At 39.9% G+C, this 13294-nt stretch overlaps 1 protein-coding gene across 2 annotated transcripts in view; it reads right to left on the bottom strand.

The window, feature by feature from the left end:
• Window positions 1-13294, bottom strand: part of FBLN1 (fibulin 1) — a 79626-nt gene that overhangs the window by 51040 nt on the left and 15292 nt on the right. For both annotated transcript variants that reach the window (XM_085233056.1, XM_085233046.1), the window contains exon 3: window positions 5485-5620. In XM_085233056.1, coding sequence (XP_085089182.1) covers window positions 5485-5620 — 136 coding nt within the window. The remainder of the gene's footprint in view (window positions 1-5484; window positions 5621-13294) is intronic.

The following is a 13294-nucleotide window of genomic DNA, read 5'->3' as shown; positions in this document are numbered from 1 at the left end:
CTACAGAAGTAAGATGATGGATGGCCTCATACTCAGAGCACAATCAGAACCCTGTATACTTTCATAATCCTCTACACATATCATCTGCGAACTCAAAAAGTCACTTAATTCTCCTTTTTTCTTTCAGTTCTTCCATCGTGGAATGGTAAGATAGCAGCAATAAAGCTTGTTTAATTGATATTAATTGAGCATTCTGTTATGCCAAGACACAAGGCATTATGTCATTATAACACACATTATGTCATTATAGCACTACCCTGATAAAATTAATTTCAATATTTTCTTTTTCACACTAATTTTTTCCAGGTTTGTTAATTTATTTTGATAGCCTTTAATCCTTTAGACTGAAATGCAGTCTAGAGTCAGTATTAGTTCTGTTCTTAATGTATTTGCAGTTTTTTTCCAAAGGCTGCCAGCTGTCTACAGGCAGACCATTTACTAATCTGCTAGAACCACTGTATGCCAAATTTTCTCTGCCTCTTAAGTTTTTGCATTTTAAGTGATCCTAATAATTGTGTCAAACATTTTTGCTTTGTCTCTCACCTGCAAAAGTTCATGCAGCATCAAAGACATGACTTGATTTTCATGCTAGGATTGGATTCAGATGACCTCCAGGGCCCCTTTCAACCTTATCCTTTCTGTGATTGAAAGCTGTGTCCCACCTTTATTCCTATGATCCCTCCACTGCTCTCATATTTTGCTCTCTCACCGAAAGAAACAAGTACATGCTGCAATTACAGTTGTTTTAGAAATAAGCATTTACTGTACTGTCCTGATAGCTGGTGTTGACTGCATTAAGTGAAAAATCACCAGTGCCTAAGAACATGAAAATGAAGTTGCATATATATTTCAGTCCAACAACAGTTACTTACAAAAAGTCTGAAGTTTTATTTTCATTTGATTAGAAATCATCTGAAATTTATGTCGCTGATAAGCTTTCTTGATTAGTTACATTTGATAATAATTCTTTATTATTTATGTCATTGTTTAAGGTACCAAAACTTGAAGACTAAACTGTATACTAACACTTTTTTTTATGTTTGTCCACAAGAGGTCTCTCACTTGCTGAAATCTGGACTAATCTGTAGATGGCTATGAAAAATTGTCAGAAAAAATACATGCAATTCAGTGGAATTTTGCATAATTTTTGAAGAGATGAACAGAAATTAAAACTATGTTCAGCAGGCCAAAGTAATGAAAATGCTAAGCTCAACTCATATATGCAAACAAAATATTTTTGACAAAATTTGAGAAAAATGTACCTTGATCTTTGGAAAAAGAAAACACCTATGATTTGGATAAGATATCCAAGCATCTTAGAGAACGTGAAATGTCTACAAATTTCTCCCCTTTCAATGAGCTGCACACATTTCTAAATCTCCTCTATCAGCATTAAAACCTGCATTTGTTTACAATCTTTTGAGGAATATTTTAAAGATTTATTACTAATTTTGCATTCATTTTTTTTAAGGCAAGAGAAGTTGTAATTCCAAAAACCTGAAGAAGCAGAATTATGTCCATTATTATCTATGTCTACAGCCAAAGTATAAAAATTGAGGGAAATGTTTTCACAACATGGTCTTTTTATCTTCTTTCCAGTGGCAAGTTTTTGATTCAAAACAAAACTAGCTGCCTCATTTGATCCAGTAATCCTAACAGTAATTAGTGATCCTGGCAGTGTTCAAGAGGCATCTGGATGAGGAACTACAAGATATGGTTTAGTAGCTTGTGGTAGCAGTGATAATGAGAAGATGGTTGGACTAGATGATCTTATAGGTTGTTTCCAACCTTGTGATTCTATGATTCTAATAAATGAAATACCAAACCACTCTTTCTGTTTTCTTGAAGGAGACAAAAGATCCAAAAGATTACCTGTGCTATTTAAACTAAACTAAAATGGACCATCCTAGGCAAAATGAGATCCAAGTCCATGTGAGATAAGCTTGATGTGAATGTCAGTTTACCAAAGCAGAGTATAATCACCAAAAATACTGAATTAACCCAGACAATCAGGTGCAAAATAATATCAGCAAAAAAATGACCATCCTGGATTAAGGAGATTATTTACAATATTAGTATTACAGCTAGACATGTGCATGTTGATATTTGTATTAGGGAACAGAAAACAGAATGTGGGTCACAAATGTTAAATATCACTGATAATGTTTATACAACCAAATTAAACAGGGACAGAATGTGGGCTCAGATATTAGCCCACAACTTCTCTACCATTTAAGTATTAGCAAGCTCTAGTGACTACTGACATTCTTTTGGACAGCCCTGAAGCATATTTTTAAGTTACCAAAGGTCAGAAAATGTTCACAACTGCCTGAGTTATTTATTCCCAGGGCTAAAGATCAAGGCTCAGCTCATTTTAGTCCGTTTTATTTAATAATACAGCTGTCAACATAAAAACCTGACATCTTTAAAGAAGCCTGTACTTCTTAAAAAAAAATCACTAACACTTCTTCCTCATGCTGACAAGCCAACATATGGAAACCCCAATCAATAGATAGGAAAGTGATTTTCCTTGAACAGTTGTATTCTGTTTTAGAGTTGTGCTTTGTCATGTGTTTACAATTGTACTGCCATTATAAACATATCTCTAACAGCAAGCACTTGAATCAGCAGAGTACTTGCCATCCCAGTCCTTGTTCATTCATTCCTTGTCTCCCAGTGTGATGAAATAGAGGGCTAAATATTTTTTCCATATTCCAAATATTTTCCATATTGTCCATATTCATATGGACAAGCTTCTTAATGCTACAAGAATCTCAATGTACCTGTCCTTGACAGAGCAGAGTGTATCCTGCCCATGGTCAATGAGTGAGAGATGTCCCCTCTGTGGTTCTGTTATCTCATGAATAAGAAATCGTGATGTATGTGCAAAGTCTGTGGCAAGCCAATGCCAGACTCAACAGAATCTGTTATGGTTCACAGCTAGAATGTGATTTACTTCACAGCCGCACCATCAGTGGGGTCTTACTGCCAGGAACATGGTCCATTCAGTCCATCCAGAGAGCAATGCAATTTTTGAGTTAGACATCTTCTGCCATCCTCTATATAATAGATGGGTTTTGTTTAAACTGAATTATCAGCCAGTGTGGATTCATGAAAGGCCTCCTTGACCAACCGGATCTTCTGTGATAGAGTGACCCACCTAGTGGATGAGGGAAAGGCTGTCAATGTAGTCTACCTAGACTTCAGCAAAGCCTTTGACGGTGTTTTCCACAGTATTCTCCTGGAGAAGCTGGCAGCCCGTAGCTTGGTACGCTCTTTGCTGGGTAAGGAACTGGCAAGAAGGCTGGGCCTAGAGAGTGGTGGTGAAGGGAGTTAAATGCAACTGGGGAGCTGGTGTCTCACCTGGGTCGGTACTGAGGCCAGTCCTATTTAATATCTTTACTGATGAACTGGACAGGAGGATTGACTGCACCCTCAGTAAGTTTACAGATGACACCAAAGGAAGGCCCTTCAGAGGGATCTGGATAGGCTGCACTGCTGGGCTGAGGCAAGTGGGATGAAGGTCAACAAGTCCAAGTGCCAGGTCCTGCACTTGAGCCACAAAAACCCCAGGAAACACTACAGGCTTTGGGCAGAGTGGCTGGAAGACTGTGTGGAAGAAATAGACTTTGGGGGTATTGGTTGATGCTCAGCTGAACATGAGCCAGCAGTGTGCCTAGGTAGCCAAGAAGGCCAGCGGCATCCTGGCTTGTATCAGAAATAGTGTTGCCAGCAGCAGCAAGGAAGTGATTGTCCTCCTGTACTCAGCACTGGTGAGGATGCATTGTGAGAACTGTGTTCATTTTCAGGCCCTTCTGAGCAGAGAAGGGCAACAAAGCTGGTGAGGGGTCTGGAGCATAAGTCCGATGAGGAGTAGCTCAGGGAACTGGGATTGTTTAGGCTGGAGAAGAGGAGGCTCAAGGGAGATCTTATACCTCTCTACAGCTACATAACAGGAAGTTGTGGTGAGGTGGGGGTCAGTCTCTTCTTCCTCATAAGTAGCAACAGGACAAGAGGGAACGGCCTCAAGTAGCATCAGGGGTGGTTCAGTTTGGGTATTAGGAAAAACTTCTTCTCACAAAGAGTGGTCACAGAATCACACAGAATCACACAGAATCACAGAATTGTAGGGGTTGGAAGGGACCTCTAGAGATCATCGAGACCAACCCCCCTGCCAAAGCAGGTTCCCTACACCAGGTCGCACAGGTAGGCGTCCAGGCGAGACTTGAATATCTCCAGAGAAGGAGACTCCACAACCTCCCTGGGCAGCCTGTTCCAGTGCTCCGTCACCCTCACCGTGAAGAAGTTCTTACGCACATTCGTGCGAAACTTCCTATGCTGCAGCTTATGTCCGTTTCCCCTCGTCCTGTCTCCACGTACCACTGAAAAGAGACTGGCCTCACCACTATGGCCGCCACACCTCAGATATTTATAAACCTGGATCAGGTCCCCTCTCAGTCTTCTTTTCTCAAGGCTAAACAGACCCAGGTCACTTAGCCTTTCTTCATAGGGGAGATGCTCCAGGCCCTTCACCATCTTTGTGGCTTTGTCAGGCACTGGAATGGGCTGCCCAGGGAAGTAGTTGAGTCACCGTCCCTGGAGGTGTTCATGAAATGTTTAGATGTTGCACTAAGGGACATGGTTTAGTGAGTGGTGGGAAGACAATTGGACTAGATGATCTTGGAGGTCTTTTCCAATCTCATTGATTCAATGATTCTATGATACCAAAACATTCAGCATTTTTGAGTAGTGTGAAGTAGTAAAATCACTCTCATATCTTCACCATCACTGAACAAAATCTATAATAGGATCAGACTGTCTGCGACTGGGTCATGGTCAAGATCAAGGTCTCAGACTTATTGGTAGAACTTTATTCCAAATACATTCTGCAGAATGGTAAGACTATGATTTAAAAAAAAAAAACAGGCAGTAATAAAGGTGGAGGATAGAACACATAAAGATGCCGCTGATGGGCATTTTTATTCTAGTATCAAATATTGTTATTACAAGCTTACAGATGTCTCAAATTGTAAATCAAAGTCAGCTAACTAAAGATATGTACACTATTGGAATTATAAAGTGCACTGTGAGGATTTATTTCAGTCCTACCCCTAGGACCACCATCTTAGGCAATGAAACTAATGAAAGCTGAAGCTGAGTCTGAGTTTCATACCCATCCCTTCCTACACTGTGTTGATGCAAAAGTAGCTTCCTATCCAATTATCCATTTGAGATTTTCCACCCTTTCGTATTTACCATCTGTCTTCGCTAAAATATAATTAAGTAGACTGCTTCGCCCAAAGAGGGACTGTTCTCTCAAAGAAACACAAAGCTCACTGTCTTAACTGAGACAAGAGGCGTAGGTGGGGAAGAACTGTTTACGTGCATCAGGACTGAGTACAGTGACCTGTGGGATCAACCTTAATACTAATCTAGTTAATACAATTTCTGAACAGATGAACAGGAGTAGCTCTGATATCTCACCTTAAAGTATTCAGCTTCACAGGTGGAATTTTCACCAATGTGTGAGTCACACTCCTCACGCACGCTGGCAAATTCAATCCCATCTGAACAGTAGTGCTCCTCCAGCTTGCTGCGACAACACTGCACCTGAGTCATGCTGACAAAAGCATGGAAGCAACAGGAGAAGAATGTGACATGTAAGTTAAGAACAGATATGCAGCTGGGTTTGACAATTAGCACTTGTACTAATCACATGGAAAGAGGTTCCTATGGACATTAATGAAATTTCACAGAGTGAAAATATTCTTTAGGCATAGGCAGAACGTCTAGATGACTTGTTTAATAGTTAAGGTAATATGTATAATACAATTAAACTCTCTGTCTACCTTGCAGTTTCTTACAACTGTTTTTGAAGTAAATGCATAACTTCAACTACATTTGCCACAGTACTCTAGGACACTGCAATCTGGTAAGCATTATCACAGCTGGAGACTAAACAGAGAATGATAAGAATCCAGTCAGCACCTCCTACTAATGGAAAAGGGAAGTCAGGCTCTGGACGCTAAGAACCCGCAATCCTATAGCCAATCGACACCGGCATTTGCTGACCATTGCTCAAACAAGTCCAACATACTGAAGGAGGCTCAAAGAGTCATGCTGTGGGAGAATGAAAATATGGCATGGACTCAAGATACTGAGGACAGTGAGAAACAGAGTGTACTGCAATAAAGAGGAGAAGAAAGGCAATGAAGAAGGAAACTCAGTTTTGGTAGTTCTGCTGCTCATAAAATCATTTCCTCTCCATTTCATTGAATGAACTGAAAAAATGTCTCCTCCTTCCTGTAGAAAAATACTGAGCAAGCAGGCTTTAAATTCTACTACATCTGTCATCCACTCAAGGAGACAGGCCCCCTGTCATCACTCCTCTAACGTGCAGCTCTGTTCTATGGGCTAGCACTGTCAGTAGAGCTTGAGGCTTAATGCCCTCCCACCACTAATTCCTGTAACACTGTAACAAACAGCAGAGAACAGGACAAGGGAAAAAAAAAAAAAAAAAGAGAAACAGACTACACACAAAATATAAACACAAGATATAAACATACTCATCAGTTTTCTGATAGTGCCATTCACTGTGAATAAAGTTGCAGGCGTTTCTAAGGGGAAAGGAAACTTTCCCAAAGTAATCCAAGCTGCTAAATTAATTCTATTCCTGGTCCAACAGAAGCACATAAAAGGCATGCCCAGATATATTAAAGTTCTATAAAAAATATACAGCATGAGAAGCTCTGCATATGTTACAGATTGATGGCATTGAATACATTAATATGAGGCTTAGGCTGCTTTGCTGTGCATGCTGGTAAGGCAAGGATATCAAGCTACGTTACTGGAGATTTCTAATTCTTATTTACTGGATTTTGTAATGGTCTGACAGTGCAGTTCTCACATGGACAAAAACAGCTATGGAATTTCAAGGCATAGGAACAAAAGGCAAACTTCATGAACAAATTATTCAAAAATAGACTCTAAAGTCATAGCTAGAAGTTATGCCCAGTACGGTAACTTTATTGGCAGAATATATGAAGTTTTTGATATTTGATTTAGTTCCAGTCTGGAAGACCATGCAGCTTTTTTGTTGCTGCGATTCCCTCTGAAGCAGAATTTCCAATCCCTGCCCAGCTCCGAGGTGGTCTGCCTGTCAGGGCTCTGCAGGCCTGTAAAACCTGAGCTTCAGGCCTAAGAGTGGGGGAGCTGAAACTTTACAGATCCTTTTAGTCCTGTTGAGGAGCTAGAGATGCTGGCCACAGACAAACAAACAAATAAATAATCAGCAGCAGTCTTTCAGTAGATCTGTTTCATTTCCAGTGTAGCATTTTTTTTTCTCTTTTTCTTTTCTTTTTCAAATACATCTCTTTGAAATCCCTGACAAATTGGCAATTGCAACCAAAACAAAAAAGTTTCTCAAAATGTTTCCCACAGCTGTATTCGTAAGTCATGTGGCCCACCCCAACTGTAACAAGGAATTTCCAATTGAATGGAAATACTAGATTAAAATACCATTTGTTCATTCTCAGAACAACAACAATAAAATTACACTTCATTGCCCGAATCCTACAGTGAAGCTACATTGGTAACAAATACTGCTTGAGACTGTAAACATTTGCGTGGCTATAATAGAGGCACAAACCCTTGAAAGATGGCAGAGAAAAATGCTACAAAAATTGTACATTACTGGTCTTAACCTTGATTTGCTCCGTCCAGCTGACCAGCCTTTTTCCCTTGTTCACCGTCTCCCATGCTGGTGATCTTTATAGTCCCTTCCTATATGATCTTTAAGGTCCCTCCCAACCCAAGCCATTCTTCAGTGTCTACAGCATGTCACCAGAAGCAATTTAGACTCAAGACTTTTGAGATGAATATTCTTTCTCCTTACCTTTGCTAAGCTATGTATTCCCCTAGCTTAGACCCTACTATGATCCATACTCGCTTTCTACTTCACAGTAAAGGAACCAATTGTAATGGTTAGTAGGACATCCAGATTTGTCTCTCTGCAATAAAAAAAAACAACTTATCCTGTTTACTATTTCTGAAAAAATAAATTAGGGAAGTACTTTCCTGGTTTTGTTTTTGGTTCTGGTTGTTTTCTTTTGTTTTGTTTTTAATTACTCCTACTGATTAAAAAAGCTACTTCTTCCTCATCTGCTTTGTTCTGATTTTCAGTTAAAACAGCATAAATAAACTTTACTGAATTAAATTCTTATAATATGCATTTACAATATGGCAGAAATCTTACTAGGATGGAAACCATTACATATGGGATATCTAGGACCATGTGGCATCATAACTAGTACTCACTCAGGATATTTCAGCTAATATCATGCATATTCTAGTCTCTGAAAGATGGATTTTATTTATGGATCACTAACAGATATTACTCAGATCTTTAAAAAATACTTATTCTCCGTTGCAGATATTCATTTAATGTTGGGGAATGGCTGCAGGAGCAGGGCGGACATGAGGCTGTGTACGAGCATAACTGGTGCGGCAGCACAGAATGCATACCCATGAGAAAGCATTAGGAGTTAAGATGGGAGTCACAACATTCTTGGGGCAGCACGTAAACAGCAGGCCCACATCCGCAGCTGTGCTCTGTGGATATGTGGGGGGCTGATAAGTGGATGAGCTCAGCAGCAGTGTGTGAATGCTGGCTGAGCATTGGTTGAAGCTAGGCAGCCTACCTAACCGCCCACCTTGTGCTCCAATAATAAGTGAACACATGTGTATTGGAATCATATATAAACTCTGTGTGTGCAAAAATAAGGTGAAGCTTGATCACTCATATTGAGTACTGTCATGCTTCCCCTCTTGAGAACAATCTAATTAGGACACAATCCGCGGCAATTTAAAATTCAATTTATTCCATTATAAGATAATTAGATTATAAATGAAGTTAAGAAATTATGCTGATGCTGAAGGGATCAAGACCACATGTAGGTAAAGCATAAGCAGTAGAAGCAGAGATGGGTGGCCTAGGTAGAACATAGGAATGCTGTCTGGACATGCAGAGAGGGGATCAGGAAAGCCAAGGTGCAGGAGAAACAAAACCTGGCAAGGGATGTGAAAAATAACAAGAAGGTTTTCTGTAGAAACATTGATCAGAAGAGACAGACAAAGGAGAATGTACCCATTCTGATAAACAAGGAGCAAAAACTGGCTACAACAGACATGGAGAAGGCTGGCAGTCAGGCTTCCCACACCTCTCATTATCCTGAACCTTTAGATGGGGTTTGGGGGAGCAAGTCCAAAATTGCCTCATGAGACTAAATGCATACCAGTCTATGGGGCAGATGATATGCATCCCGGGGTCCTGAAGGAATTGGCGGATGTGGTTGCCAAGTCACTCTCCATCTTATTTAAAAAAATCATGGCTGTCAGGTGAAGTCTTTGGCGAGTGGAAAAAGGAAAACATCACTCTCATTTTCAAGAAAGGGAGAAAGAAAGACCAAGAGAACTATAGGCTAGTAAGCCTCACCTCTGTGCCTGAGAAGAAATGGAGTAGATCCTCCTGGAAGCAAAATTAAGGCACATACGTGATAAAAAAGTGATCTGAGACAGCCAGCATGGTGTTACAAGGGGAGATCATGCCAGACCAATCTGAAGGCCTTCTAGGATGAAGTGACAGCATCAGTGGACAAAGGAAGTGTACCTGATGACATCTGTGTGGACTTCTGCAAGGCCTTTGACATGGTCCCACACAAAATAAACTGTTCTCTAAATTGGAGAGATGTGGATTTGAAAGCTGGACTATTTGATGAATAAAGAATTGGTTGGGTGGTCATTACCAGAGGGCTGTTGTCAGTGGCTCTCTTTTCAGGTGGAGTCCAGTTACAAGTGGTATACCCCAGGAGTCCATCTTGGGACCGGTGCTCTTCAGCATCTTCATCAGTGACACAGACAGGGAGATTGAGTGTATCCTCAGCAAGTTTGCATATGACACCAAGATGTGTGGCACAGTTGACACAATAGAAGGAAGGAATGCCATTCAGAAGAGGAGAACTTTCCCAGGCAGGAGCCCTGACAAGAAGGATTTTTGGGTCTTGGTGGATAAAAAGCTGGACTTGAGCCTGCAGTGTGTTGGCTCAGAAAGCCAACCGTATCCTGGGTTGCATCAAAAGAGGGCTGGCCAGCAGGGACAGGCTGGTGATTGTCCCCTTCTACTCTGCCTCCTGAGGCCTGACCTGGACTGAGTACTGCATCTAGGTTTTGGGCCCTCAGCAAAAGAAAAATGCAGAACTGTTGGAGCTGGTCCAGAGGAAGGCCAAGAAGATGACCAGAGGGCAGAAGCACCTCTTCTGCGAAGACAGGTTGAGAGAGCTGAGATGGTTCAGCTTGGAAAAGAGAAGACTCAGGAGAGAAAGCTCCAGTACTTGAGGGAAGCTTAAAAGCTGGAGGGAGACTGACTTTTTACACAGTCTTATAGTGACAGGATAAGGAAGAATGATTTTAAATTAGAAGAGGCAAGATTTTAGATTAGATTATATACAGATTAGATGATATAAACCAGTGTAGATTTCCTAATTACTTATTTTTCTATTTCTTTCCATAGAACTATTGTAACAATTTTGCATTGAAAACAAATTTACTTATTGTCACCCTCACTTAAGCAACAAAATCTGTTCATTAGCCTCTCCATCTCTCCTGCCTGTTAGCCTTCAGAATATGTAGGTGCTAGACATGCATCTATATAGCTTGCATAATGAAAGGCCTTTGAAAAAATAATTTAAAAGTAAACCAAACTGATATAAAAGGGAATGATCCCACTCTAGAATTATTTTGCAAATACAAGCTGAATCTTCCACCTTTCATCCTTTCAGCTAAAAGTTTAACATGCTATACAAGCAAGAGCAAGATCTGATATTATGAATGATACACGGCAGGTGTTAGTAAAGAGTTCCACAACAATTAAAAATACATGTATTTGATCATATGTTGCAGGTTAGCAAGGGACTGATAAGTTGTTGATTTAACAAGCCTCAAAATTAATCAGCTGTAATCCGTATCTAAATTTTGTAATTTACTTAATAAAAGTTTTCTTGAAGAAAAGAAGTAAAGTTATACTTGGTGCTGTAGATTAATTAGAGAAATGATACTGATAACTCCGTATTTTTCACAGATATGCAGAGAAAGGACTGATTCTGCCTTTATTCATGTGATGAATTAAGCAAATCATCCTACATGAGTGGCAATAAAACTCTGACAGCATAACATTGGTCTTCTATCCATCTGATTGCAAAGCAAAAAATGACTGAGGCACACTTAGAAAGCTAAAGAGAAGAGATGACAAATTTCTCAAGAAGTAAACAGCTTTCTCAGACACAAAACTGTCACAATTTTGATGTCTGAAGTCTCAGGCTCTTCCAGGATTTCAATGGCATAAATCAACAACCATCTACCAGCACTTAAACATCTGGTTTCTATCACTCCGAACAGTCATGTCTTATTACTTCCTTGTGTTCCTATTTGGGTTTGAATTCAAGTGCTGCTGCTGGTCTCTGTTTGGGAACATGGATCACCTTTTTGCTCTGTTTGTGCACAGCAAATAGCAGCGTGTTGTGTATCTTTTTTTTTTATGCATTCTTGCAAAACTGATTGTGAATAATGTTATTCCAAAGGTAATTCCAAAAAACTTTACGCAATGCTAAAAGCAAGCAATTGTCAAATGAAGATATGCTGTTTCTGGCACAGGAATTATGTTCATTTGCTAAAAGTTCTGAGCAGGGGAAACTCTACATTTTGAAAGGAAGATTTATTGGTCAGATTGAGTTTCCAAAAAAAAAAAAAAAGAAAAGAAAAGAAAAGAAAAGAAAAAAAGCAGCTGTTTCCAGCTGCTGTGAGTTTGATCACATTATAAGAAAATGGATGAATGGGCAAAAAGCTGCTGTTATGACAGCCAAATTCATCATTCATCAAAACCCTACATTCACCCTTTCTGAGTTACGAGAACAGACAAAAAAAACCTGTCATTTTAAAGAGTGATAATATAAGGAGTTATACTAATTCGTAGACAAGAAGCCACAATAAAAGATTGCAGAGGTGACTGGACTTTAGGCTAGGAGCTGTGTTTCAAGTTAAATGCAACCAAGTAACAAATAGATCTTAGGAATTCAGGTGTACTTCAGCTGGCTCACCTTTGGTGTAGCATGTACACCTGCATTATGAACTGTTCTGTATTCGGTGATGCTCACACAGATGGCAAGTCCATCAGCAACCACAAGTGACTTCATGGGATGGATCCCAAAGAGAGTGAAGCCCACAACTATCTGCTTGTCTCTAGGAAGCACCACAGTTACTAGAATGGCAGTGTTTGCATGGAAATCCTTCTGGATTCCTATGAGTGTGCTTTAAGTGATTGGTAAAAAGGTCAAGCGGGTAAAATGTAATTCAATAAGGCAGCTTATTCCTCATACAACCAGTGAACATGGCACTCTTTTGCATATGCGGGACAAACCAAGCACCCTCTGGCATAATGTATTAATGGATTCTGCACCCAGGAGGTCATGGCTTTTTAAACAAGGGGCTTTTCAGACTGTTTGTTCAACATCATGGTGCAGTAAATACTCAGAAGATCCCAGCTGCGCTTTAAACAACTAAATAAACGACAGACATCAGACAGACTGGCCCCCAGCAGCTCCTGTTGCGTACGTGTCTGAATAGAAAGCAAGCTTTGAAATCTGAAGCTCTTTTTTGAAATCTGTAACCAATAAGATATCCTGTGCCATATTCTCCCTGCCTAGATGTCAGCAAATGTAATGATTTTGGTTTTGCTCACATCTCTGTGAAATAGGAATGTGTGTGCAAAATCAGTGTTGTTACCCAAGCATGCTTGCAAAGGGAATCATGTTCCCTCATCGTTCATTCTGGCTCCAGTTACAATAATAAAAAAGAGTAGAATTTGGCTCTTACTTTTGTGTCTGAAACGGCATCATAAAGTGATTCTCTTGTATTTTTCACAGATATGGCAGTCTGCAACCATAACTAGAGTAAAATAAGAAAGTAGTTAAGAGTGCCAACTTTCCTTAGCCATTTTTTAGAGTGGAGCCAAGCTTCAAGGGGAGTTATGTTTATTTATGCCACAGCCATGAATAGATGCAACTGAATTTATACACTTCTATTTTTGTCAACTGAGCGCTCATACTTCTCACAGAATATGCGAGTTTACCCATTTCTGATTTACTATCACATCACTATAATTCACTTACTTTGTCAATTATACACAAAAGTTAGGCAAAGTAGTAATAAGGGGTTTTTTGCAGTTTTCCTATGAAGACGTAGA

Source organism: Meleagris gallopavo, chromosome 1 (assembly GCF_905368555.1).
Source record: "Meleagris gallopavo chromosome 1, MGAL_WU_HG_1.1, whole genome shotgun sequence".
NCBI lineage: Eukaryota > Metazoa > Chordata > Aves > Galliformes > Phasianidae > Meleagris > Meleagris gallopavo.
This window is presented reverse-complemented; position numbering and strand designations above follow the sequence as displayed.